The following is a 27138-nucleotide window of genomic DNA, read 5'->3' on the forward strand; positions in this document are numbered from 1 at the left end:
CTCGCCGAGTGGGCGCTCAGCTCTTGTTGCAGGAGGGGCCCTGGAAGTACCATGAGATTCAGGAGAGGCACCGAAAGCAGCTTAATTAGCTCCTCTGGCGAGGGAAGTGTTAAAACCTGACTCTTGGCACGCTTTCAAGTGAGTGCTTTAAAATGATAAGCCGAATCATCTAATTCTATATACAAATCAACCGGCCTGCTGCTGCATATGGCTGAAAGGGTCACTACAATTATGTAAAACATGAGTAATAACTATAATTGGGGTAGTTGGCTAATACAATAAAAAGCTCTGAACATGAGAAAAGTTATGCTCCCAGCAGTAGCTATCACTTTCTAAAGTAAGAATTCATGGATGAAATGACATGAAAAAGATGGTTATAAAATTTTAATGGAATGATAAAAGGTAAAAGTCAGCCTCTCAGCTGAATTCTTAAAATCCCTATATATCACAATCAGCTGCTTAACTGTAAAATCAATGTGGAGTATAACATGCTGTCAGTACGGCTGTCACTGGACGGGCGTCTGGGAAGGATGACAGCCACACAGCTCCGCTGGCTGGTGATGAAAATACAACGGTACAGCCCTCGCCGGGGGTGTAATTGTTTAGAGAACGCCCCTCCTGGAGCTGAGAACGGTGCATCCTCTCCGTTCAGATCCCCGATTCATATTTCAGGCTCTTTCGCCAGAGCATTAATAACAGAAAGGAGTTTCATGGGGGCCAACGAAATGATCTTTTATGGGAAGCGATTTCGCTCCTCGGCTTCCCAAGTTCAGCCGGGGCCTCCCAGAGAGTAATGAGATGGCTCACGGCAGGGGTCTGCGTATTTGTTTTGATGCGCAGATGGGCGTTTATTGGGAAGGATGCGTGTGCGTGTGTGCGTGCGTGTGAACGGACACTATGACCGAATCAACAGTCTGGGTCACCCACGTCTGCAGTGTGTATAGAACTTTTTGCTGGTAGTTTTGTGGATCTTCTACAGCAGGTTTGCTCCTAGAATGACCTGCGGTTGCTCCGTTTCCTGGTAAGTTTCGTTACGGCCCTGAAGCAACTTTTTTGCCATTCCAATGAAAAACTGGCTCCGTTTAAAAGCTCTTTTTTAAAAGCAATATTAACTGCCTACATGACTATCCCCTAAATGGGCCAGTGAATTAAAAATCAAGGTGGCAAATTTATGGACACACAGAGCGACATCCTCTGTGCTAACTGTTCAGGCAGCCTGGATAGTCATGACTGAAATGGCAGCAGCAGCGTGTTGGTTTCTGTCGTCTCTTTAATCATGAGGTCTTTTATCAACGTAGTATTTCTACCCAACTACCTCCCCAAAAGACTTTTGACACCTTATAACAAGGCTTAAGTCACAGGACCAATAAAATAAAGACATAAGACGAATCCTGTGAGGACGAAACAGGTGTAACAACTGCATCGCAAGACAAATACGAAGAGGGGACCCTGCAGTTCGGCACAAATATGAACATGCAACTTCTTGACAACTGACAAAATAGGAGAGGGCTGTTAACACAGGCATCCGAGCTTAATAAAAGGAATCTCTGACGACGAGAAGGTTGTTGAAATGGCAAGAATGCTATTTGACAGCCTGCAAGTAGGTGAACCAATACGGGGAGCTAGTTTTTCTAGTTCTCCTGAGACCAGGACGGTAAGGAAGGTAGGAAGTGTGTTTGATTTCCAGAGCTGGAGTCTATCGTGCAGCGCATGCCTGTGGATCCTGCCTTGAAAGTTTGGAACACAAAATTAAATGTGTTGAGGTGAGAATTCATGAGGGCAGGGAAAAAAAAGCCCTGAAAAGAACCAGAGGTTCCAAATTTGGAAGAGCAGTGGACCCCAGAGAGATTCACAAACTCAAGAAGAAGATTGAGGCCAGGTGGCGAGACGTTGTCATTCATCAGTCCATCCTTTCAAAGGACTTTCTGTTGGTTAGCTTTAGCTTTTGATCTTAGAATATTAAAAAAAAAAAATGAATGCAAACATCCTCATAAAGATTTGCTTTTCGAAATTCTAGACAGGCAAGAATTTGGGGGTAGAATCTAGGCAAGAGGAAACAGAGTATGCAGTGACATTCACACAGAGCCACTTGGCTCTCAAATCAGCAGAGTAAATAATTTACTTCACGGATCTTCCGTTGTGGATAAAATAGAGACCCACTCCACTGTCTGAAAGGATAAACATGTCAGCATTCAGAAGTTAACATCGAAGGCAATTAGGACATCTTGAAACTGAAAAGCAAAATCTTAGAGTTCACTTTTTTTTCATTAAATAAAATCAACTGATATAAGTATGTGCCGCTCTGGTTTTAACAATATTTCTGTTCTTCTCTCCTAAGATTCAGGTTGACAGCAAACTCCAAAACACCCTAGAAGAAAGATCTGTCCCCGGAGTTCCCACTGCGGCTCAGTGGTAACAAACTGGACTAAGATCCATGAGGATGTGGGTTCGATCCCTGGCCTTGCTCAGTGGGTTAAGGATCCTGCACTGCCATGAGCTGTGGTGTAGGTCACAGACACGGCTCGGATCCGTCCCCAGGGGTGTGGTGTAGGATGGCAGCTACAGCTCTGATTTGACCCCTAACCTGGGAACTTCTATATGTGTCCCTAAAAAAGACAAAAATAAATGTCTCATGCAATATTAGTTTTAGAATTTAAATATGCTGAAAGGCACAGATGAACTGCCCTGTGACAGTACCTGTGACAGGTATATGGAGGTTCCCAGGCTTGGGGTCCAATCAAAGCTGTAGCCACTGGCCTACACCAGAGCAACAGCAACACGGGATCCGAGCCATGTGTGCAACCTACACCATAGCTCACAGCAACACCAGATCCTTAACCCACTGAGTGAGGCCAGGGATCGAACCTGTGCCCTCATGGATGCTGGCCAGATTCATTTCCACTGAGCCACAATGGGAACTCCGGAAATCCACATTTTTAAAGAAAAGTGGGTTGTCGCATATTTTCACATAACGAGAGGATTTTAGTAGGCAAGAGTATGTGCACATTTAAGCTGAAGTTGGAGAAATCTTCCTTTCCAGCCAACTACCATTTCTTTTCTTTTTTAAGATATCTCTTTGCTTTTTAATGATTTTTATTTTTTTCCATTACAGCTGGTTTACAGTGTTCCGTCAATTTTTCTGCAGTACAGCAAGGTGACCCAGTCACACATACATATATACATTTTTTTTTCTCACATTATCATGTTCCATCATTTGTGACTAGATATAGTCCCGGTGCTATACAGCAGGATCTCATTGCTAGTCCATCTTTTCTTTTCTTTTTTTTTTGGCTGAGCCCATGGAAATTCCCAGGCCACAGATCTAACCCGTGCCATAGCAGTGACAATGCTGGATCCTTATCCACTCAGCCACCAGGGGACTCTCCAATTCCCATTTCTTCATGCATATATTGTGTGGAAAACAGCTGTAAATACGTATGAGCAGGAACAATAATAAAATCAGGAGTCATGGTTATTTCTGGCTAAAAGACATCAAGAATTTCAGCTACGGGTCTTTACATTATTAATCCCACACTCCCAAGTCTAACACAGCCTTCATTCAGACAGGCCAGGTGCTTGAGTTACCAGCAGCATGTTAAAAAAAAAAAAATCCTGTGTTGTTTGTATTTATCTGGTTGCAAATAGCCGAACACTACACTGACCAAGCTGGCTGGAACAAACATCTTTTATTAGCACAAGTTTAACGGGATTTAAAATATTCATAGGAAATGTGCATTATTATTATTTGGCATCAGCGCACTAGATTTTTAAAAATGCATGGAACTGGCTATCGGGGGCACACTGATGTAAATGACAAATTATTTGGGAAAAAAAATCCATTAAAATTCTTCACAGCCTTTTCCTCCATCCATAGAACCTCTCTGTGCACCCAAGCACTTGTCTCTCTGGCTCTAGATCGTTTCCTGCCTGGGTTTCTCCTTCTGGGTTCAGCTGCGGTCACCAGCTTGATGAAAATCACACTCTCACAGTATCACGCTCAAAATACTGCTTTTGGTGACATTTTTGGGCACCGGAAAGGCTTGTGGCTTTGGTTGCGGTGGAAGCTGGTGCGACATTTAAATGCGGGCATGAAGTGACTTCTCAGTTTCATTTTGTAAGGGGATACCCAGACCTTCCACGGGGGCAGCTGCCCTTTGCTGGATGGGAGGTGCTGCTGAGGCTCGAGGAGGAAGTGGGATTCCGGCGTGGAGCTGTCAGGGGGGGTGGTTTTACACGCAAGGCTTTGAAGCCTTGACAGAAAAACTGCTGGTGCCCAATGCCAATCCCTCCATCTCTGCCAACTCAATTGCTCATCCCTTCAGAGAGGGCATCCATCTCCACTGACACCCAAAATATATAGGACACTGTCATCACGTCTCAGGGGTGCGCAGGCACTGGCGACTTAACCTGGAGGGGCCGGCCTTTGGCCCCTTGCTCATGTGTGACCTCACAGTGTGCCCGCGACGCAGAGCAAGGAAGAGGTCTTCCGTTTCCAAGAAAGGATTTCAGGGAAAATAAGACCGGGTTTCATGAGGGCATCCCTGCTATCGAATCAAACGCGGCCAGTTCTTCATGAAGGCAGTTGAAAGGGTCACAGCATTCACTTCGGAACCAGGCCCTAAAACTCTCACAGAAGGCAGCATCTCCGTGCCCAAAAACTTGAACCATGCTGAGTGGGTCAGACCTGCTCTATGGTTCGATGAGGCAGGAGCGAAGTTTGCTCAACCAAGGGTGCTGTGCCCATTGGTACAGGGTTTCAGACTGTGTTTACGTGCCAATGTCCTGCCTGTGGGCAGGAGATCCTGCCCCTAGTCCATTAGGATCGCCACTGAGGAGAGGCAGGTGTTGCCCCCTCTCGGTGGGACTTACCTGTGGGTCCCAAAAAAGACCAGTTTCCTCCTTTTCCATGTGACACTCAGCGGTTTGCATGATTATCTTTATGTAACCTCTACAGAGTACCACCACTCATCTTATACCTAAAAAGGAGATTAAAAATCTATTTTCAAGGAGTTTTCTTGTGGCTCAATGGGTTAAGGATATGGCGTGTCATTGTAGTGGCCCAGATCGCCGCAGTGGTGCAGGTTCGATCCCTGGCCCAGGAACCTCCACATGCTATGGGCAAGGCCAAACAAAAAAAAAAAAAAAAAAAAAAAAAGAGAGAGAGATATCTATTTTCAGTTGTTTTTTAAAAAACAATTCTTCAGAAATCTATTTTGCATGGGAGTGCTCCGGTTCAGCAACCTGTATACAGTTGGCACACGCGTTATCAGAGTCCCCAGCGTGAACGGAATGTTCTCTCTAAAAGGGAGGTCGGCTTGCTGAGTGGTGCCTCGGGCTCTCAGGGCCTTGGGTGTCGTTTATTGCACTGAGCTGATAATTTACTAAATGGTACCCTTGAGACGAAGAGACTGGATGTGTCCTTGCAAAGTACCTAACCTGCTCCCTGGGAGTAATTACGAATTGGGAGAAATGGATGAAGTGTTATATATTATTGTGCATAATGGGTGTTTTTTTTTTTTAAATGAAGCAAGCATCAAGGAAGGTAGACAGTTCTGATTCTATTCTCCTTGGATGTCTTATTCTCACTAAAATAATATGAGGAATGATATTGTAAACATCAAGGAATCTACTTAATATACAATTGATATTGTTTCACATGTGGTGCCTTTTGAGATTAATATCTAGCCTTTTGAAAGTCACTTGGGGCCTCATTGAGTAGAGAGCCAGAATGGCAGTTGGCCAACAGAGAAACCTCCTCTAAGAAGCCTCTGATTAAAAGACTTGACAAGATTAACCCTAAAAAACTTCACTGTTCAAAGATACAGTGTCCTCTTTACTCTGTGTAGCATGATTTAATTTCTAACTTTCTAAAAAAAATTAGATATCCACCTATATGCTTTTTTAAGAGGTAATTTGTATAAAACTAAATATCATAGCCATGTATATATTTTATATATATATATATATATAAGCTAGTAAAAATATACATATACAAGCATATGTATACATATATATATACACACACACGTGTGTATATATATGTATATAATTATATACATAATTTATTCCATGAAAAACTCTTTATTGTCTGACTAAGACAATCTCCATCTACTCTTTGTAATACATACAGAATCACTGTTATCAGCTTATATGTCTCTATTCTAGAGGCTGTCTTTCCGGTCTAAGAAAAGGTACAATGGAATCTGTTTCCAGAAAAAGGTATAAAGACCTGGCAACATCCTCATGAGGTAAGGTCCATACTTCATGTTCTTCCTGCAAAGAACACTTGTGATATTTGTCCCTGGAGTAGAAGATGGCAACCTTTCTCTTTCAAGACACCTAGATGGACCCCTCCAAAGGACTGAATGAGGCCATATCGTGATTTATTGTGAATTACGTCTTCCTAGCTGTAGGTCTAACCCTCCAACCCTCCAGGCTCCCACTTTTTCTTCTTTCTGGAGGCTCTGACCACCCCGGCCCTGGAACAGAGTCTTGTTATTCAGCATCAAGAAAAGAGAGGAAACATTTCTTGTTTTGGAAAAAGCTGACGATGTTAAAACTTCCTAACGTGGGGGACATGTGGCTGTGCACTGTCGGGGCACTTACTGTCCTCTGCGGTCATGAACAGGGCCCACGCACTACGCGCACTGCCAAAAGCATTGGAGGCCACCAGCTGAAACGCATACTCCGTGTGTGGCTGGAGATCTCTCGCTTCGTAGCTTAACGATGCAGAAGGATTGGAAAATAACCTACGTGGGAAAGAAAAATTAAAATTAGGAAGCTTTAGACATTCAAAGGAAAAAAAAAAAAAAAAAAAAAAAAAAACCAGAACAAGTCAAGTCCTATTGGAAAGAACTTTCTGGGAAAGTCCACATAACCTTTCAGTCTTGCAATTTTCTATCATTGCATGACTTACCTTTTAAAATAAGTAGGTTTTGGCTAAGGGTTTGTAGTATTGCATTTAAATGAGATATAAATTCTAGCCACATGGAGTAGTTTCTAGCCTAGTATTGAGACGTAGCACCACATGGAGTTTGTAGAATAAGCATGACGATTTTGTAGTCAGACAACGGTTTTTGTGGGGTTCAGGTGCCTGCTTGCTTTTGGCAATATGCTGATGAAAAGTCAAGGGTGAAGGACTCTTATTTTAATGCTATAGAAATGAAAACTAGATATTTTTGCAAAGCAAATAATTATCTCCTAGGGTGTTGCTTTTTTTTTGTTTGTTTGTTTGAACTTTTAAAAGGGGGCCTTTATTTGCAGCAAATGCAAACGGACCTATTCAAAAATTTAAGATCCAGTGAACTATGGCTACATTGCGGAACCTGGGTGAGAGTTAGGAGGGTGGACAAGTAGGACGCTCACTCTTGAAGCCCATGGGTGGAGGGGCCGGGCCGCATCTGGAGCTGGTATCTGGGCGAGCCGGGAGCGTTGTTACGAGCTGGTGTAGACCAGACAACCTGAAGACTGGTTGGAGTGGCAGATGAAAGCCTCGGAGGCAGCACACCATCTGGAGCTGTCGAAAAACACAGATGAATTAGAGCAGAGAAAACGGTGGAGAACATATGCTGGATGGAATCGAAATGCTCCATATCCTGGAAAAACTGTTCCTCGGGATCAGCAACAATGTTAAACATGGTCCATTTAATTTAACATTTTCCTTCCTGAACCACTGTACTTCCTTAGTGTTCATTTCAACGCAATTACACGGGTAGCTCCGTCTCCAAAGCCCCCAAAGAGCGAGACAAATGAACGCGCAGCACAAACGCACCTGTACTCCTGTTTCTCTAACTGAAAACATGGAGGGAATTTAGTGAAGCAAATATTAAAGTGCTTTTTAAAGTTAACTCTTTGCTCGACCATCAAGCGACTGAAGATGAAGGGGTCCAGATCGTTTATTTCTTCCACTGACCTCACCCACTGCCTCCGTTTTCTTTTTCTTTGGCCACGCCCACAGCACGCGGAAGTTCTGGGGCCAGGATCGAACCCGTGCCACAGCAGTGACAATGCCATGTCCTTAACCCAGTGAGCCACCAGGGAATCTATCCATTGCTTCCTTCATCACACCACTGCCATTAACACAACTGGCTTTTTTTGAGGAAGGTTTATTAAAATTGTATTTCTATACAATAAAATTATTAAGGCACAGTCCAGCCTTAATTCTCACTTAGGAAAACATAAAAGCTAAGCTTCTTTCCTCGTGTGTTTCATACAGGTTGCAATATGAGGCATTAGATTTTTCCTAGTCGAGTTGACAAGGAAATAGTTTGCAATATGAGGCATTAGATTTTTCCTAGTTGAGTTGAATCTTTGGCAAAGTCTTCCTGAATTCAGCACACCTGCTTGACATAACCTACAAGGGACATCTCTTTGGATAGTTCTAGGAGGCTTAACAGAAATGAGTGGAGCTTGTTCCATGAAAAAATTAAATTAAAATAAAACTGACAAGAAAACTCTGGTTATTAATTTTTCCAACAGGTGTAATCTGAATGAACTTCTCATATCAGGGTGTGTCCCAAAGCTGGTCAGAAACTGATGGAATCTAATTCTTCCTTCCTCATCACTGGCGCTTCACTAGACACAGAGTTCGCAGGCCCGTTCTCCGGAATTGGAGAGGACATAAAAGCCACAGACCACATCAGGTCCTGCATAAACAAAAGTTGCAAGTGAACCCTCAGAGTTGTTTTCATCATTTGGATTCCCACTCCCCCCTTCGCCAATGGCCTCCAGTAATCTTTGGTCATTAGGGACTTATAACCATCAGAATGGTCCTAAAAATTGCATGATAGTAGCACGTACATCATGCTAAGGGATGTTCAGATCAGTCCAGTATAATGCTAATAATAGCTCACAGGAATTACCAGGACCCAGAATAAGATGCCTTTGAGTTTCTGAGAGCAGGGATGCACTGGCTGTCAGAGAGAGAAGGCACTGCCCACCACCACTGGGCAAAGATGATGGCAGACTGAGGCTGCAGGTGCAGAGGCTGTAGATTTGGTGAAGGGAAAACCGCAAAGACCTCTTCTGATGGGGTCCACTTTCTCAGAGAGCAAAAGGAAAGCAAAGGCATCTGCTCTGTGCCAAAGTGTGAGGGTGAACTGGATGCTCGAACACAGAAAAAACAGCATGAAGTAATTTTCAGGTGGCCAAATTGTGACATACCTGGGACACACCGTCCAGGACCAGATACCCAGTGACTTAACTACAAGTCTTTGGTTTAAGGGACATTTGTTGATAAAGACATTTTAATGGATATGTTATCTATGGAAACAAATACTTGCAACAAGGAGTTCTTATTTGAGACATATTCTATAATTGATTTATAACAAATGCACACAGAGAAGAAGAGGCTGGGCAGAAAGTAATGTGCAAATTGCACACCATGTGTAACATAGAAAAGCATGACCCTCATTTGACTGTTTGGTTTTTTTTCTGTCAAGGACTATAACATCACTGACAACCCAAATTCTAAAGAAGAATCAGCTAAGTCATCAGCATGAAAAAAAAATTACTTTTAAATATTTACAAAAAAAAATCTTTCAAGTGTTACAAACTGCATTACCGTGCTATTTAGAAAGAAGGAATGCCCAAAACATGCTCTGTGATAATAATAAAGTCTCTTGGATGCTCTTTTGAGTGATAACAAAAAATATGCTCCATTAAATTGGCCACACTCTGATTATATAAAATCCCCCCAAATTTCCAGAGTGCTCATCTTAAATTATTGGCATAGGACTATTCATTCTGCATGCTTTTGCTAACACTGAATTCTGGAAACCCTTTTTCCCCTCTGGTTAACCCCTTTTATCCTCGGCCTATTCCTCTGAGACCCCTTAGCAACGAAGCAATAACTGGGAACCAGCCATAATTCCACCCCTGGTTTCTTAACACAAGAGCCGTGTATCTATCAGCTTGATATATCGTCTCCAAGATGCGATGTTGCTCAAAAAGCTTCTCTCAAGTTAAAATGACCCTCACGGGGCAAGCACTCCACAGACCACCTCCTGAATCAACGCCTCCTGTCCAGTAAATACTAATTCTACACGGCAACTGGATAAAACAGCTACCTCGATCTATCAGTTCAAAGGAAGGGCGTTTTTAATAACATTTCAAATTTCACCTTTTTTGGAAGGCAAAATGAATACAGAGCATTAAGCCATAAATTAAATCACAGAGCAGACTCGTCTAGATAGCATACTCTTTTGAATGTAAGAGTTTACTAAACCTGTAAACGCTATACACTTGTGGACGTGTCCCTAAATGAAAAACATAAGTTCCCAAAGCTTTGGTCCACACAGATTTATAGAACTCTTGGAGGGAGCTCTAAAAAAACAAAAACAGAAGCTTTTTTTTTTTTTTTTTCATGCGGCCAGTAACTACCAAAATTATATGGCCAGAAGAGGAAACTTTGGGGGAGAAAATGAATTCAATATGCTTCTTCTTCTTTTTTTTTTTATGGCCACACCCAAATCATATGGAAATTCCCAGGCCGGGCACTGAACCCCAGCCACATCTGTGACCGACACCAGAGCTGTGGCAACACTGGATCCTTTAACCCACTATGCCGGACTGGGGATTGAACCTGTGTCTCCACAGCAACCTGAGTTGCTACAGTCAAATTCTTAACCCACTGTGCCACAGCGGGAACTCCTCGACGTGCTTCTCACATGCTCTCATCCCTCAGGCCAGCCCACCAGCTGGTTACCATTGCAGGGTGGTTTCGTGGTGTATTTGCGTGCGTTTCAAAATACTGGAATCAAGTAATGCATTAAGATATCAAAGAAGTCTATATATTTTGTATTCTTTTTTTTTTTTTTTAAGGGCCAAACTTGTGGCATATGGAAATCCCAGGCTAGGGGTTAAATTGGAGCTATAGCTGCGGCCTACACCACAGCCACAGCCACACCCGATCTGAGCCACATCTGTGACCTACGCTGCAGGAACACCGGATCCTTAGCCCACTGAGCAAGGCCAGCAACTGAACCCACATCCTCATGGACACTATGTCAGGTTCTGAACCCGCTGAGCCACAAGGGGAACGCCTACATATTTTGTATTCATTTCCGACCTGTCCTAAAATATCCTGAATACGATGCTGCACAGGGTTCTTTGCTGGGGGTAGGGATGGGGCAGAATAAATAGAAGAGGGGATTAGATCACCTACTTTTTATTTAACTCAAAGTGTGTACCAAAGCATAAGAGAGGTGTGAGTGCTTCAGGAGTTTGAGAAGTTAGAAATTCATAGCCAAATACACGCTAGACCTTGGCTTTCAGAGGAATAGACAGTCATGGGGCCCTGTTAGGCAGTTCACGGGGAGCAATCACGCATCCGCAGCCTAATTCCTGTGCCCGGGATGCCCATGACCTCTGCCCGCACTCATTCCAAGCAGAAGGGATGCTTCCTACTGGTTTCCCTTGCAATCTGCCTTCAGCCCAGCCCAGCCGACTCTCTCACTGCAGAGGCGGAATGGTTCCCCTGTTAACAGAAGAGAAAGCCTGGCCTTTCATCTCTATGCATCCTGGCGGCATCGCTGAATAGCCTGGCACGTATTCAACATCCCCGGATCACACATTTTCCTCTCATTTTCTGAGATAGCTACATATGAGCGAGGATTTTAAATTCTAGTTTCCAGAATGGAAAATTAAAGTTCGGATGCATATATGGAGTCGTTGAGTCATAAACAAATTGAAAACAGAAGGCAAGACTCAATTTCCAGTCACTAAACCATATGTCATTAAAAAAGATATTAATTATGAGGAATATGCAGATGTGCTAACAAATGGACAGTCAACCTTGAGCACAAGGATGTACAAATAGAGCAGCATTAAACAGTGACAAGTCGGTTAAAAGAGACTCGATGTGAGCCACAGAGTCCCCCAATAGCTAACTTTTTGAACACACACTGTGTGCCAGGCTCTTGAACATAATTACTTATAATCCTCAGAATTATAGGATGAAATTACAGTGTTATCTCTTTGTAGTATAGATAAAGAATCTGAGGCTCAGAGGTCACATACCTTGTCTCCAATCACAAAACTGGTTACTGGCAGAATGAAGATTTCAACTGGGACTGGTTCAGTTCAAGGACAGTGCTTTTGTAGTTTTATACCCCAAAACAGCATGTTACAGCAGGTAATTTACAAAGGAGAATAAATATTAAATGCATTCAATAAATATGAACAAAAACCATTTTCAATATTACATTTTTAATCGATTAACTTTTGTAAAGTTTGGAATTATTTTCTGTCCCAGTCACAGTCTTTCTCTTTTTCTTTTTTTTTTTTTTTTTTTTTTTTGGCTGCACCTACATACAGCATGTGGAAGTTCTCAGGCCAGGGATGGAACCCAAGCCACAGCAGAGACCCAAGCCACAGCAGTGACAATGCCAAATCCTTAACCCGCTGCACTGTCAGGGAATTCCCCAAGTCACATTCTTAAGCAGGACTTTCCTGGTCTTATTTCCTTATCATAGCATCTCCTTATCATCCACAAGGAATCTCACATAAAAGGACAAGTAGGAATTTGCTAGTTCTCCAGAAGGAGTCGAATCCCACAGAAATGTAATGAAATGCAAAATGCAAAGTGGAGAGCTCTTTATCTTAGTAAGAGATGTATATTTTTAAAAAATTAAGTGCATCTAGAGGTATGTCGTGGAAGTGATCTTTGACCAGAGACTGGTCAAAGCATTTTAAATCTGAAGGCAGGATAGCTTAAATGCTACCAAGTCTAACTTCCCACCAAATAAAGGATTCTTGCCCAAACATCCTAGGCAAGTGACATGCAGGTGTCTGCCCATTATCGGTGATAGGAAAAGAGTTGCTTTGTAAGTTGCCCCATGGCATTGTTGTTCTTACTGGTAAGTTCTTTCCGAGGTGCAACTGAAAACTACATTCCTTCTATAAAACTTAGGGTGAATACACCCTTTTATCCACATCAGGACCTTCTGAGAGCAAAACAGGCTCCTGGGAATATCTAACAGGGGTGAGTCGAGCTTTAGCAGGCAGGAACTGGGACATGCTCAGGCAGTCGATGCCGGTGGTTTTCATGCTAGTGGCGCTGAACTCTTGGGGACCTCGTCTGTGTCCTACCAATCCCCCCAAATAAGCCACCACTACCGTTGCAGGAAAGAGCTTCAGGCATTTTAAACCAGCTGTCCTCTTCTCCGCCACATTTCCCCATTTCCAGTTAAATATCTCTGCTCCGTCCAAGGCGTTTCATATGAGATGACTCCTCAACCATGACCCAGCCCTGTTACCTGATTTGGTTGTGATCCAAATAATAATAATAATAATAATAATAATAATAATAATAATAATAATAATTGATAATGTCCGTTTCAAACCACCCAGCCTTGTACCTCAGCTACACCCTCTCTGGGCATGTGGACTAGGGCAGAACACCAGGCAGCCTCCCACCCTCTTCCCTTCAAGGGATGCCACGGAAACCTCTTCACTGAGCGTCTTAAATCTGGCCTGCGTAATATCAGACTCCATCACTGTGATTCAGATCGGCTGTGTGGTTCACAATGGACTTTGGAGAGCTAACCATGCTAAATCAACAATTTTTCAATGAATACACAGAATCTCAGAGGAACGGCATCAAAGAAGCAAAGCGTTTAAATAGACACCGTGGTGCTCAGTTCAGAGCTTTGTGTGACAGATGGATGGACAAATGGATAAAGGGATGAATACATGGAGAGATGGATGAGGAAACGGATGATTGATGATTGGTAGCAGGGAAGGTCTGCAGAAAGAAAAGCTTTCTCCTAGGACCCTAACAACTATGAGCATCCTGGCCGCATTTCCCATTTATAAACAGAGACCTGATTATGTAAAAATGAACAACTTTTCAATGGAAAAGAGATTACTTGCTTGGAGAGAAACTAACCCAGGAAACATCAAATTAGATTTGAAATATCACTTTATAATACATTCATTTTATCACTGATTTCTTTCAATGTCCCTGTTTCACAGATGTGAAAACAGAGGTTAGAATAGTTAGCCAACGTGCCACAGGAAAGGGTGTCCTGTAGTTTCTTACGTGTCTCTTTCATTTCCAAAATCATAGATCATCTTTCAACATCAAGCGGAATCTTAAATTTAAGACTGGCTGCTGCTTTTCGCCATAGTACACCCAAGTTGGTAGTAAGAGCAGACATCTTATTTTTTATTTCTTTTTGTAAACTTTAGAGTGCTTGATGAATTTTGAGAATGCGGTACTGCTCATTAAATAAATATTAAACAAATGCTAAAATGGAGTTCTTGCAGAACTAAACAGATCCCCCTTTTAAAAGCATGTATTTTTCTAACTATAAAATAACACATGTTCAAGAAAGAAAATTACCAAACCAATGAAGAAAACAATTACCCGTAATTACACTACCCAGAGATAGCCACTGTTATACTATTATAGACTCTGCTGTCTTTTCCTGTGTGTGTGTATAATTTAAAATTAATATAATTTAAAATTGCATATGTAATATACAATTAGAATGATTATGTTGAATGTTCTAATATATTATTTTGTAAGCTTTGTTTATTTTACAGTATATGGTGAAAACTCCCTATGCCATGGTTTTAGTAACATAACTTTTCAAAGCAGTTGCATGTACTGTCTTTATAAATGTAGGATATTCACTTAAAGCTGATATTGACTGATATGGAATGATATATTCAATACTATAAATAACATCCTGACTACTTCATTAAATACTTCTTTTGTTTTGATTTTTTAGAATTGTCAGGTCAACAGTGATGAACGTTGCTATCATTTCAGATATAAGTTGATAAAGTGCTTTCCAGAAAATAGTGGGTTTTTTATACTCCTATAGTAAGATATGAACGGTCCCATTTTCCAGTATCCCCATCAAAATGAGTATGTAATAACAACTCAACAGCAAAAAAGCCAACAACCCCGTGGAAAAATGGGCAAAGGACCTGAACAGATATTTCTCCAAGGAAGAGATACAGATGGCCAACAAGCCCATGAAAAAATGCTCAACATCCCTGATTATTAGAGAAATGCAAATCAAAACTACCATGAGATACCACCTCACACCAGTCAGACTGACCATCATTAATGAATCCACAAATAACAAAGGCTGGAGAGGGTATGGAGAAAAGGGAACCCTCCTGCACTGCTGGTAGGAATGTAAGCTGGTACAGCCACTATGGAGAACAGTATGGAGGTACCTTAGAAATCTGTACATAGAACTGCCATACGACCCAGCAATCCCAGTCTTGGGCATATATCCAGACAAAACTTTCCTTAAAAAAAATACATGTACCCGCGTGTTCATTGCAGCTCTATTCACAATAGCCAAGACATGGAAACAATCCAAATGTCCGACAGATGATTGGATTAGAAAGATGTGGTATATATACACAATGGAATACTACTCAACCATAAAAAAGAATGAAATAATTCCATTTGCAGCAACATGGATGGAACTAGAGACTCTCATACTGAGTGAAATAAGTCAGAAAGAGAAAGACAAATACCATATAATATCACTCATACCTGGTATTTAATACACAGCACAAATGAACCTTTCCACAGAAAAGAAAATCACGGACTTGGAGAATAGATTTGTGGTTGTGCCAGGGGAGGGAGAGGGAGTGGGAGGGATCGGGAGCTTGGGGTCAACGGATACAAACTATTGCTCATGGAATGGATTTACAATGAGATCCTGCTGTGTAGCACTGAAAACTATGTCTAGATACTTACAATGCAGCACTACAATGGGAGAAAAAATTATGTATACAGGTATGTGTAACTGGGTCCCCATGCTGTACTGTGGGAAAAACAAGAGTGTGTTGGGGGAAATAACCATAAAAAATAAATTAAAAAAAAAGAAAGAGGCCCCCCAAAAAAGAATGAGTATGTTATATATCTGTATATTTTTGTATACTTATGTATGTATATTACATAATAATGTAACTATAGCATTAGAAATATAATTATGTTACATAATATAAAATACATATATAGCATAATTACATAATACATAACTATATGACATATGCATTTAATACATAACTATACTTATAATTATTTTAAATGTATAAATTTAATATTATTTTTATAGTTACATAAGATATATAACATAATTACGTATAATCTATATAAAGTATGTATATATAAAATGTAAAATCTATTAAGTCCGCAAATAATTAAAAGGCATCTATTTATATGCCAGGCACTATTCTATGTGTAGGAATATAGTAATAAACAAACTAAGGCAGTTTTATTAAGGAGAGAAACAATAGACCAAAAAAAAAAAGAAATAGAAAATTTCCTCCCCTTCCTGCATTTCATAAGTAGTCCTTTTACCCCCCCAGCTTTATCAAGGTAAAATTGACCCCACATTTTTTTGTATATTTAAAGCGTGCATTGTGATGATTTGCTAGACATAAACATTGGGAAGTGATTCTCACAAACAAGTTCATACCACGTCCATCACCTCACAGTCACCTTTCTGCTGTCTACGGTGAGAACAATGAAGAGCTACTCTCTCAGGAAATAAGCATTTCTAATATAAGGGGTTGGGAGGGAGGAGTTGAGGGCAAAGCTGATAGACAGTTCAGGGGGGCTAGCGAGGGGAGATGGTATCTGAGCAGAGATTTACAAATCACTGGGACATCTCTCGGGCTGGCCCAAGACAGGATACACTTGGCGTGAGCCATGCAGGTGTGCGGAATGAGTACAGCGCATGAAGCAGATGTTGGGAGGGAAGAAGGCAGAGAGGTTGTGGTGATGGAACGGAGGTGGGGATGCAGAGGGAAAAGGGCGGAGGTCAAGCCTGAATCCTAAGTGTCAAGTCAGCACGGCTACTTGAAAGATGGGTCTGCTGGGGAGGAAGGGTTGGTGGGGAAGGACCAAACATTTGGTTGGTTCTGGAATGTCTATTTTTAGGAAATAATTCACTATATGGGGCCTGGACTTCATGGGAATATTTGTGACTGGATATATAAACTAGAAATTAAAGCCAAAAGACTATTTAAATATTTAAAATGTCCTTGTTGGACACTTAAGATTTCTAGCGTCTAAAACACTTGTTCAAGCATTTTGTCCAACTAAAACTTTCCTATCTTTGGTACGCTTTTTATCATATCAGATAATCCTGAACACCTCAGGTACTGGCTACTCTTTAAGTCCAGTTTGCGCTTGAAAACATTTTAAACTTACTTTATTATCAAATTCTGGAGATTTCTTTTTGTAGAATTTATTTTAATTAAACCATAGGCTAGACAGGTTGTATTGCTTAAAAGAGGACAAACCTGTGTTCAAATCCTGATCATTTTACTTAGGAAGTGAGGACCTTGACCTCTCCGTACCTGTTTCCTTTTCAATAACATAAGGATAAAAATGGTACATACTTCATGGAGTTGGGTTCAGTGAGTTCCTATATACAATGGTTACACAATGTCACATATACATAATGAAATGAACATACATCAAAAGCACTATGTAACTAAGCTTTTGCCGCTGTTATGATCTTGACCTTTCTCCCCAGGGTCACGGCATTGTCCTGATGGGTCTGTTACAGCTTCACCACCACTGGGCTGTATTCAAAATCTAGCCTCATGCAAGGGTCACGGAGGCATTTAATGTCCTGAAAAATATGTGGCTAGGTGAGATTGGAACTACTAGGGAGACATAGCAGTAATGAATTTTATTTTCTGGCAAAAGAGGAGGCAGCGTTTTGGGGCCAACATCACAAGTGTCTTGCAGGAAATCCAGCTTAGTGTGTAACTCCTTAGTGGTTCAAGCAGCTCAAAGGACCACTCCATGGTCCCCCCACACCAGAGCGAAATTTCTTTTTTTTTTTGTCTTTTTGCTATTTCTTTGGGCCGCTCCTGCGGCATATGGAGGTTCCCAGGCTAGGGGTCGAATCAGAGCTGTAGCTGCCAGCCTATGCCGGAGCCACAGCAACGCGGGATCCGAGCCGTGTCTGCAACCTACACCACAGCTCACGGCAACGCCGGATCGTTAACCCACTGAGCAAGGGCAGGGACCGAACCCACAACCTCATGGTTCCTAGTCAGATTCGTTAACCACTGCGCCACGACGGGAACTCCAGTGCCTGTATTTTTAATGCCAGAACACCTTATGGAAAGAGGACTGAGGTTGGGCTGGGAGTCATGTGGTCTGGAGGCCAACGCTCTAAGGAGAAAAGCACTTATAAAGATGCCCTGTTGAATTAGAAATTTTAAAAAATTCAGGAGTTCCCATCATGGCTTAGTGGTTAACGAATTCAACTAGGAACCATGAGGTTGCCAGTTCAGTTCCTGGCCTCGCTCATTTGGTTAAGGATCTGGCGTTGCTGTGGCTGTGGTGTAGGCCAGCAAGAACAGTTCTGTTTAGACCCCTAGCCTGGGAACCTTCATATACCGCAGGCGCAGCCCTGGAAAAGGAAAAAGACAAAAAAAAAAAAAAAGTCAGAAAACTAAATACAATAAATGTTACCATATGTTAAAATAATGTGAAATGTTACATTTTGTTAATTCAGAAAACTTACATTTTATTTCAGAACATAGGCATAATAATATTAAAACACCACATTCATTTGACCTTATTATTGAGTTAGAGAGTGTGATTATTGCATTATTTTTACAGTTCCTTGTGATTGCTCCAAATGCCAGGCTGGGACTCAAATATGGGTATTTTGACTCAAATCTCCATCCTTTATCCTGTTTGCCATGCAGCCTCCTAAGAACTAATTCCATGTTTCACGGGTGGTGCTTTCTTGCTGTGTCTTCACATGGTGGATGGGGCCAAGGGACCCTAAAATTACAAATCCTAACATATAGTTCTTATCCTCAAGTAGCTTATGATAAGCCATGAGCATGTAAGGTTCCCCCAAATATTTTATTTCTACCATATACTGAATTTTTGCTCTGGTGTGGAGGACCATGAAGTGATTTAGATTTGCTTTGACCATTAAATAGCTGTAAACGAAGTTAGATTTCCTCCAAGACACATGTGACATTGACCCTAAAACACGGTCCTATTTTGCCAGCAGATAAAACAAGGTATTTACCTTCATGACATCCCAAGGTCTCATCTTCCACCATGACATTGGCTGCAAGGATTCAACGTATGAATTTGGGGAAGACACACAAACATTCGGGCCATAGCAGAAAAGCGACTTGCGCAAGAGCATACAGCTAAGAGGTATTTCCATGGCTGTTTGAGTCCAGCAAACTGTCCCCAAATCCCGAACTTCTCTTATTTTAAGCAATGCCTTTAAGGTACCAGACTAAGCTAGAACCTTAGCCCCCCACTCATTGGCACAGAAGATGGTTGGTCTCCTTTTGCCGCCCCTTCCCCATCTGTCCCCAGGAATCCCAAGAACCAACTGCAAATGTGGATATTGCTTTGAGGTGTGGAGAAATCTTATAGCTAGGAGGTTTGGAGGGAAATTAGACATTTTTGAAGTTTATTTACTAACGTTTTAAATTTTGTCATTTAAATTTTCAGGTGGTTTATTTGAAGGGTAAAGATTAGGAAAACTTATCTCTTTCTTACTCTGTTTCACTTTCTCTGTTTATCAGTTTTTGTTTTTTTTCTCCCCTCTTTTGTCAAGTCAACTTTGGCTCAGAGAATGCCCAGAAAGGCCTCCAGAGGAAAATAGAAAAACAAGATGCGTAGCTAGGGCTGTAGGTTTTATGGATCCAAGTTAAAGAAATGATGACATTTTCTCAAGGTTGTCACCAGGGTCACCGAGAAGTATTGAGGACAAATGCCCTGTCTGGGAAGAAAGCGTGTGCATAAAAAAAACATTTCATAAAAAAACAAAAAACAATCACTTACCTCTCAGCCCAGTGACACAATAAAATATTTGGAAGGATGTTGTTGAATAAACCCCACATCTGGGACAAGGTTCACTGTTGGTTTTACAGACACCTTTGGGTCTACATTTCTGAGGGTAACCCCAAACCTCGCCAACATTATCCTGGTGTGAGAACGCCTCATTCAAAACCAGTGTAAATATTTGTCCAAAGTTACATGAAACCCAACTGGCAGATCTAGTTGTAGTAATTGTTCTTCATAAAATGGAAAACTGTCCCAATGTTCACTAAGACTGTCTTAATTAGAATGGAGAAAAGGCAAGAACATTCCTAGCTGCAGTTTATAATAAGAGTAATACAGAAAAGGGTGGCAGAGATGGGTCAAGGGCACCAGAATAAAAAGACACCTCTGAATACTAATTGCGTGGACCATGGTGAGCTATGAAAGATTCCACTTCACTTGAGCCTCCATAGGACCAAGGCGACACACCTCTGCCTTCATTTATCTTTGTGGCTGAAGATTCGAGAATTGCTGAACATGACTCTGCAAGACAGTTTCAGGGAATCGGTAAACCCGGAAACATCAGACAGACGGATTTCATCCTCTGTTCATTTGGAAACACCCCAAAGCTGCAAATGATGCAGCTCACTGCTCTCAGAGAAAAAGAGGAATTTTGAATTTCATTACATACATGATTTGTCCAACTAGGAGGGGAACTGTCACCTCGTCAGACTAATTAGGGGCCCTGAAGTTGGTGGCCTTCATGTCCAGAAGAATTTTTCTTTCTTTTTTTTTTTTTTTTTCTAGTTGTTACATCTCAAGCCACCCACCAGATGTTACTCTTTGTCCTTACAGAGCTTTCTGAGATTTAGACACTCTAAGTCTTTGCTTTTGACATTTCAGTTCCTCTTAGTCTTCCCATTACTTTGAACACCATCATATGCATCCAAATTAGTGTCTAGGCAGCATAAAGTTCTTTTTCCTTGAGAATCTGATTACAGGAGCCCTCTGTGAAGAGTCTACCGCCAGTTGGAAAAACAATGTAAAATATATACAGAGAGTATCTGTGGAGTAAGTCTATTCCACTTTTAGTCAAAATAGTGTTCATCCACTTTATTTTAAATAATTCTCTAAAGAATTTCACCCTTGTAAAAGCAGGTATGCTTTGCAAGATTAATAGGCAACTTTATGATGATGATTGTTATTTTGCTTTTCATGGCCACACCTGCAGCATATGAGGCCAGGGTTTGAATTGGAACTACAGCTGCCAGCCTATGTCACAACCACAGCAACTCCAGAACCTTAACCCACTGAGCGAGCCCAGGGGTTGAACCTGCATCCTCATGGATACTAGTCAGGTTTGTAACCTGCTGAGCCGCAATGGGAACTCCCTAGACAACTTTAATAATGAGTGGATTCAAGCCAGGTCAAAAACAGTCTCTTTAGAAAGGGTGCATCAAATATCTCCTCGTTGAATGTTTCTAATGAGAACAAGAGTGAATAAATTAAGAAGAGACTTAGGTAGTTAAGAAAATAAACTACTATAATTAAGAGCTGGACTTTTTTTGGCCACACCCGCAGCTTGTGAAAATTCCTGGGCCAGTGATTGAACCCATGCCACCACAGCAACCCTAGTTGCTGCAGTGATGCTGGATCCTTAACCTAATGCATCACAAGGGAACTCCCTCAGCCTCTTTCTTATGGTGCCACCGAATCTAGTATTTTGGGACCGAATTAAGAACCAAGAAATCAAGTGATCTTTGAATAGCTGACACATTTTTAGTCATTTAAGAATGGAAGAACCAGAGAGGATTGGTTATAAAAGTTATCTTAACAATGGGATTGGATCTACTATTCAAGCTGATTAATTAATTACTCAACTAATAACTAGATCTAGTCTTAAAACCCTCAGATTATACATATGGGGCATCCCTTGCCTCAATAGGCCTTTAATTTCACATTCTCTATTAGTAAGAATAAAACAATAGTCATCAGCAGGAAAAAAAAGCTGAAAGACTTGTAGGAAATGATTTCAGGTGATAAGTAATAGAATTAGAATCAGAATGAGACTCAGAATCCTCATCGTTTTGAGAATAAAAAGCAATGCTCATTTGACCACAATCATGATTAATAACTATATAATTTCATTTATATGAAGACAGTCTATAATCAGAATATTAGTGAGGTATTTGTTTCTCGTTATTTACCTACACAAGTGCTAAACTGTGTGGCATCAGTATCAGAGAGTACAGAGAATTAATACCCTGGAATTTTGTCAGCTTTCAGTTTATGTACCTGGGGAATTCAGAAGTAGGTAACAAGTGTATTAATATTAATAACGCTTCTTTAATGTATATGTTGCCTGAATTAGAATATCTATTTTTGAAGACTAGCATGGTAATCAAAACATAGCTTTGCCTTGAAGAAGAAAGCATACATCACCCCCAATTCCCAAGAACCTTCTATTAGTAATTGCAAAAATTTGGGGGTATATTGCATAAACATGACAGGATTCTCCTTCACCTTAAGAGTTTAATTCAGGAGTTCCCGTTGTGGCTCGGTGGGTTAAGAACCTGACAGACTGTCTGGGAGGATGTGGATTCCACCCCTGGCGTTGCTCAGGGGGTCAAGGATCAGGCGTTACCGAAAGCCATGGTGTATGTCTCAGGGGCGGCTTGGATCTCTAGTTGCTCTGGCTGTGGTGTAGGCTGGCAGCTGCAGCTCCCATTCCACCCCTAGCCTGGGAACTTCCATATGCTGCAGGTGCAGGCATAAAAAGAAAAAAAATAATTCAAATTCTCCCAGTACTTCAGGAATCAGTAGCTATTAGAAGTGGGGTGCTGGCGTGTTGCTACGCAGTCTTGTCACATCTGGTGGGAGGCTATGCCTTTGCAAAGTGGTACACACTTACCAGTGACCAGCATTGTGTTACGTTCTTTGCATGCATTTACCATTCATAATTCTCTCAGTGTCAAACTCATGAGGTATGTACTACAACTTCTACCACTTTATGGAAAGACAAAAATGAGGCAAAGCATGCTTGATTGTATGACTTAATTTCTTAATTGGAACCCAATCTGGTTGATTTTAGAATTCATGCTCATAATCACCAGGGCAATTTGCTTGTGTGTGAGTGTGTCTCTGTGTGTGGGAGTTAACAGAAAAACAGAGGAGATAGAGAATACGGTTCTTGTGTGATAATCTTTCTTACCCTGTGTATAGTTTTTTCCTCCAAGCAACTTTTTTTTTTCTTCTTCTTCTTTTTACAGCTGCACCTGTGCCATACTGAAGTTCCTGGGCTAGGGATGGAATTGGAGCCGCAGCTGCAGGACTACACCACAGCCACGGAAACTCGGGATCTGAGTGGCATCTGCGACCTTCACCACAGCTTGTGGCAGCTCTGGATCCTTAACCCACTGAGTGAAGTCAGGGATTGAACCCATATCCCCATGGAGTCAATGTTGGGTCCTCAACCCACTAAGCCACCATGGGAACTCGTAGTCAAGCAGCTTTTAATCTCATGTGTTCTCAGGAAGTTAGAATTTACAAATGTTATTATTATTATGACTATTATTTTGGCTAAGAAAGGAAGGACTGACAAAAAGGTAACGGTTAACTTTGATGATCAAGAAAGGTTCACTGATCTTATCGCCTAGCCACCTGAGATGAAATTTAGGTCTAATCCTTTCTGAGAACATTTCTCAAATCTATTTAAATCGTAAAGATCTCAGAACAGGCGGCATTCATTCACTGGTTCTCCAAGAAGGACTGTGTTTGGTCCTGTCGCCATCACACAGAAAAGCAGAAATTACTGTATGTTTTATTAACAACCTATTTTTGTCTCTCTCCTTTTTTTTTTTTTTTAAAATCTTAAACTCTAATTTAGTTGTTGTTCCCTTAGGTACAAAGTACACAGTTCATAATTCATTTGATATAAAATGTCAGCTTAGATTCTTGCCTGTCTTTGATAAAGGAGAAAAAAAAAACATGTACATTTCAATTTCCTCTTTGCCAGAACGATCAGGAACAACCCCCCGTTGGGCTTCTCAAAGACCTCTGTGTTAAATTAAACATCAAGATTCGAAAGTGTGGGGAAGGAGGTTTCGAGACAGCGAGTACAAATACAGGAGACAGAAGGAGACGGTGAAGCGTTTCCTCCCGGTGGAGTGATACTCCCGAGAGCATCTCTGATCCTTAAATTAGTGCTCACTCATAATTTAATGTACCACAACCCGTCCACTCTTCCCTTCCTTGCAGCTTTCAGAGGCAAGTGTTGGAAGCATCGAGGAGAATAAGCATTTAGATGTTTGGGGGTTGGTTTAATCTTCAGTCTAAATCAAGATAATGCATGTAGATGTTGTGGTTATTACACATCATGCTTTCTATTTTTTTTTTTTTTCAATGGCTGCACCTTTGGCATATGAAAGCTCCCTGGCCAGGGGTCAAATCAGAGCTGCAGCTGCTGGCCACAGCCGCTTCCCATCCAAGCTGCATCTGTAACCTATAGCTGCAGCTTGTAGCAGCGCTGGATCCTTAACCCACGAAGGAGCCAGGGATGGAGCCTGCATCCTCATGGACACTATGTTGGGTTCTTAAACCAAGGGGCCACAGTGGGAATAGCAGTGCTTTCTACTCTTTAAACAAACAGTCAGGACCCTATTTCTGTGCCAGCTGAACTTCCCAGGGCATGACCCCCCCACTGCCAAAACCCACTGAGGATGGTTATGGGATCACAAACCACATATGTGTTCCCTTTTCAGAGGAACAAACTGAGACCTGGGAAGGAAGACCTCTCCGGAGGTCACATGATCAATAAATGGAAATGCTGGGGGTGGCGGGTGGTGGTGAAGTTCAAAGTCAGATAGTCTGAGGGATGCTGTGCTTAACAAATGCGCAGTTTGAGACACATGCGTCCTTGATCGACAGAGTCAAACACACGAACAGGATTCAAGCCCTTTTTGATGGACATGCTCTCAACCTCAGACGGTGAGGAGGAAAGCCTTCCTCCTCTCTGATGACCCCAGAAGGGACAGATGGTTATGCCTGTCGCTCTCCAGGGAACCACTGCCCTGCAAGCTCACGGTTCCCACACCTGGGTTCTCCACTCTCCCACGTGGGACCAAGTGTCCTCATCCGACTGATGTGCTTTCAATCTGTTCATCAAAAACTGTTTTCTCATGGGGACGAAAGGATCCATCCGTCATTCATTCATTCCTTTTTTTTTTTTTTTTTTTTTTTTACAGATAGTTTTCTTGTTCTCTTTCAAGGAATTTTTAAAAAATTTCCCCAAAATTAACATTATTAGATAAATCAAGACGCTCTTTACAGGAGTGCAAATTATGCACAGTCAGAAGATCACATCTCTTCCTTTCCCGTGATATATCGAAATTCAGGTTGAACACAGGGCCAAAGAGAAGACAGAGTTGTTGGTAGCAAGAATGACACCATTTTGAACATGCTCGTGTTTGGGTAAATGTATTTGCACAGGTTCTAATGAGATCCCTGTTGTCCACCCACACAAACGCCTCAGCAACAGCTTCAGCCACATCTGAAATTTTAAATTTTCTACTATACGCCAAAGAAAGAAGTGTACGCTATAATTCATGTGACGTGGGAGCTAAAAATTCAGAAAAATCTTCAGAAAAGTTAAATGAGTCTTTACTCCCCCATAGATAAATATGAGGTTATGTTAATAGTCTCCTTTACTAACTAGAGTTTATCTTAGGTATAAATTCATGGTGAGTATAAAAGAAGTTAGTCGAAATACTCGGTGGGCCGTAAGTATTACTATTCACAACGCTGGAAAAGAATGGCCCCAAGGCCTGAACTGGCCGTCCGCACACAGAACGTGGACTCCACGATATTGTTTCTGCTTCGTGCTTCTTTGTAAGGCTATCAAAACATGTTTTAACCGAATTTCCTTCTTCGCCTTCGATGGTCACCTTTAAGCCTGTGGGTCATGAAGCTGAGGGAGAACAGCCCTCTGGTTCCTGGGCGATGCATTTTGAACACCTGTTGTTTCGAGCAAACGACACTGTGGAAATTATATCTGGCATCCCTGTAGAATCAAGTCGCATTTCCAGACTCTTGCTGACTCTTGGGGCTTGGGCATCTGTGCTACTGCCAGTCAAAGAAGCTATGAAGGGTCAGGGGAAAGTGTTGCAAGTAAATAAGAGAACAGTGGTTTCAGAACCGGGTTTCTGCAACCCCCGTCTCTAGATTCGAATACAGTTTCTGCCATTTACTAGTTGCATGACCTTAAGGAACTCGTTGCAAGCCAATCGCTTTCCCTCAGCTTCCTCATGCATAAACAGGGAAAATAATGGCTTTCTGTAGAATTTGCAAGACATAGATGAGCTAATATATGTAAAACAACACCTGCGCACAGCAAGTGCTATCTAAGTGTAAATAATCACTACATCCAAGAAAATTATTTTTACCAAAAAAAGATGAAATATCTTGGAGTTCCCGTCATGGCTCAGTGGTTAACGAATCTGATGAGGAACCATGAGGTTGCGGGTTTGATCCCTGGCCTTGCTCAGTGCATTAGGGATCCGGTGTTGCCCTGAGCTGTGGTGTAGTTTGCAGATGTGGCTCGGATCCTGCATTGCCGTGGCTCTGGCGTAGGCCAGGGGCTACAGCTCCAATTCGACCCCTAGCCTGGGAACCTCCATATGCCATAGGAACAGCCCTAGGAAAGGCAAAAAGACAAAAAAAAAAAAAAAAAAAAAAAAAAAAGATGAACTATCTTAATTGTTCTCTAGGCACCTGCAAAATGACTTCAGGGGTTGTGTTAGTTACTTTCTTGAAGGAAAAAATCTTAAGTAGGAGGTCTGATAACCAGCAAACCCTGGATAAAGATGTAACGGACCTGAGGAAACACAGCTCAAAAGTCCCACAGAGGAGGCGAAGCCCCCAGACACGCAGCAGAGAAAACGCCCCAGAGGGAGGAGATTCAGCTTTTAGTCACGGGGACCTCCTTACGACAGATGTGCTGTGACGAGACTGAAGTGCAGGGGAAGGCCAGCTGCCTGTGTCTTCACAGCAGGGCTGATGAGAATCCCTCGGTGCACAAAACGCCACACAGCTTTTGTGCCACAGATAGGACCCAGCACCTGGCACTGGTTTTCTGTGGTACCTCTTCCTGCTCCCTTCAGGGAGACGGGGGGCAATAGGCCAGCACCCCCCTCCCACCCCTATTAGAAAAGCCTCTGGTCCTGAAACATGGAACTTCCAGAGTCAAAGACACGTTGAGCCTCAGGGTCTGTTCCACCCTGGCTAATCCGGAGACTCTGTGCCAAATTAGAAGTGTGCCATGGAGTCACAGATGAAGTAATATTTTT

At 41.8% G+C, this 27138-nt stretch overlaps 1 protein-coding gene across 1 annotated transcript in view; it reads right to left on the bottom strand.

Moving 5' to 3' along the window:
- USH2A (usherin) overlaps positions 1-27138 on the bottom strand; it is an 837143-nt gene that overhangs the window by 304410 nt on the left and 505595 nt on the right. Inside the window, 2 exon segments of the mRNA XM_021064292.1 lie at positions 6607-6749; positions 7366-7516. Of these exon segments, the coding sequence (XP_020919951.1) occupies positions 6607-6749; positions 7366-7516 (294 nt within the window).

This window comes from Sus scrofa, chromosome 10 (genome assembly GCF_000003025.6).
Source record: "Sus scrofa isolate TJ Tabasco breed Duroc chromosome 10, Sscrofa11.1, whole genome shotgun sequence".
Lineage (NCBI taxonomy): Eukaryota > Metazoa > Chordata > Mammalia > Artiodactyla > Suidae > Sus > Sus scrofa.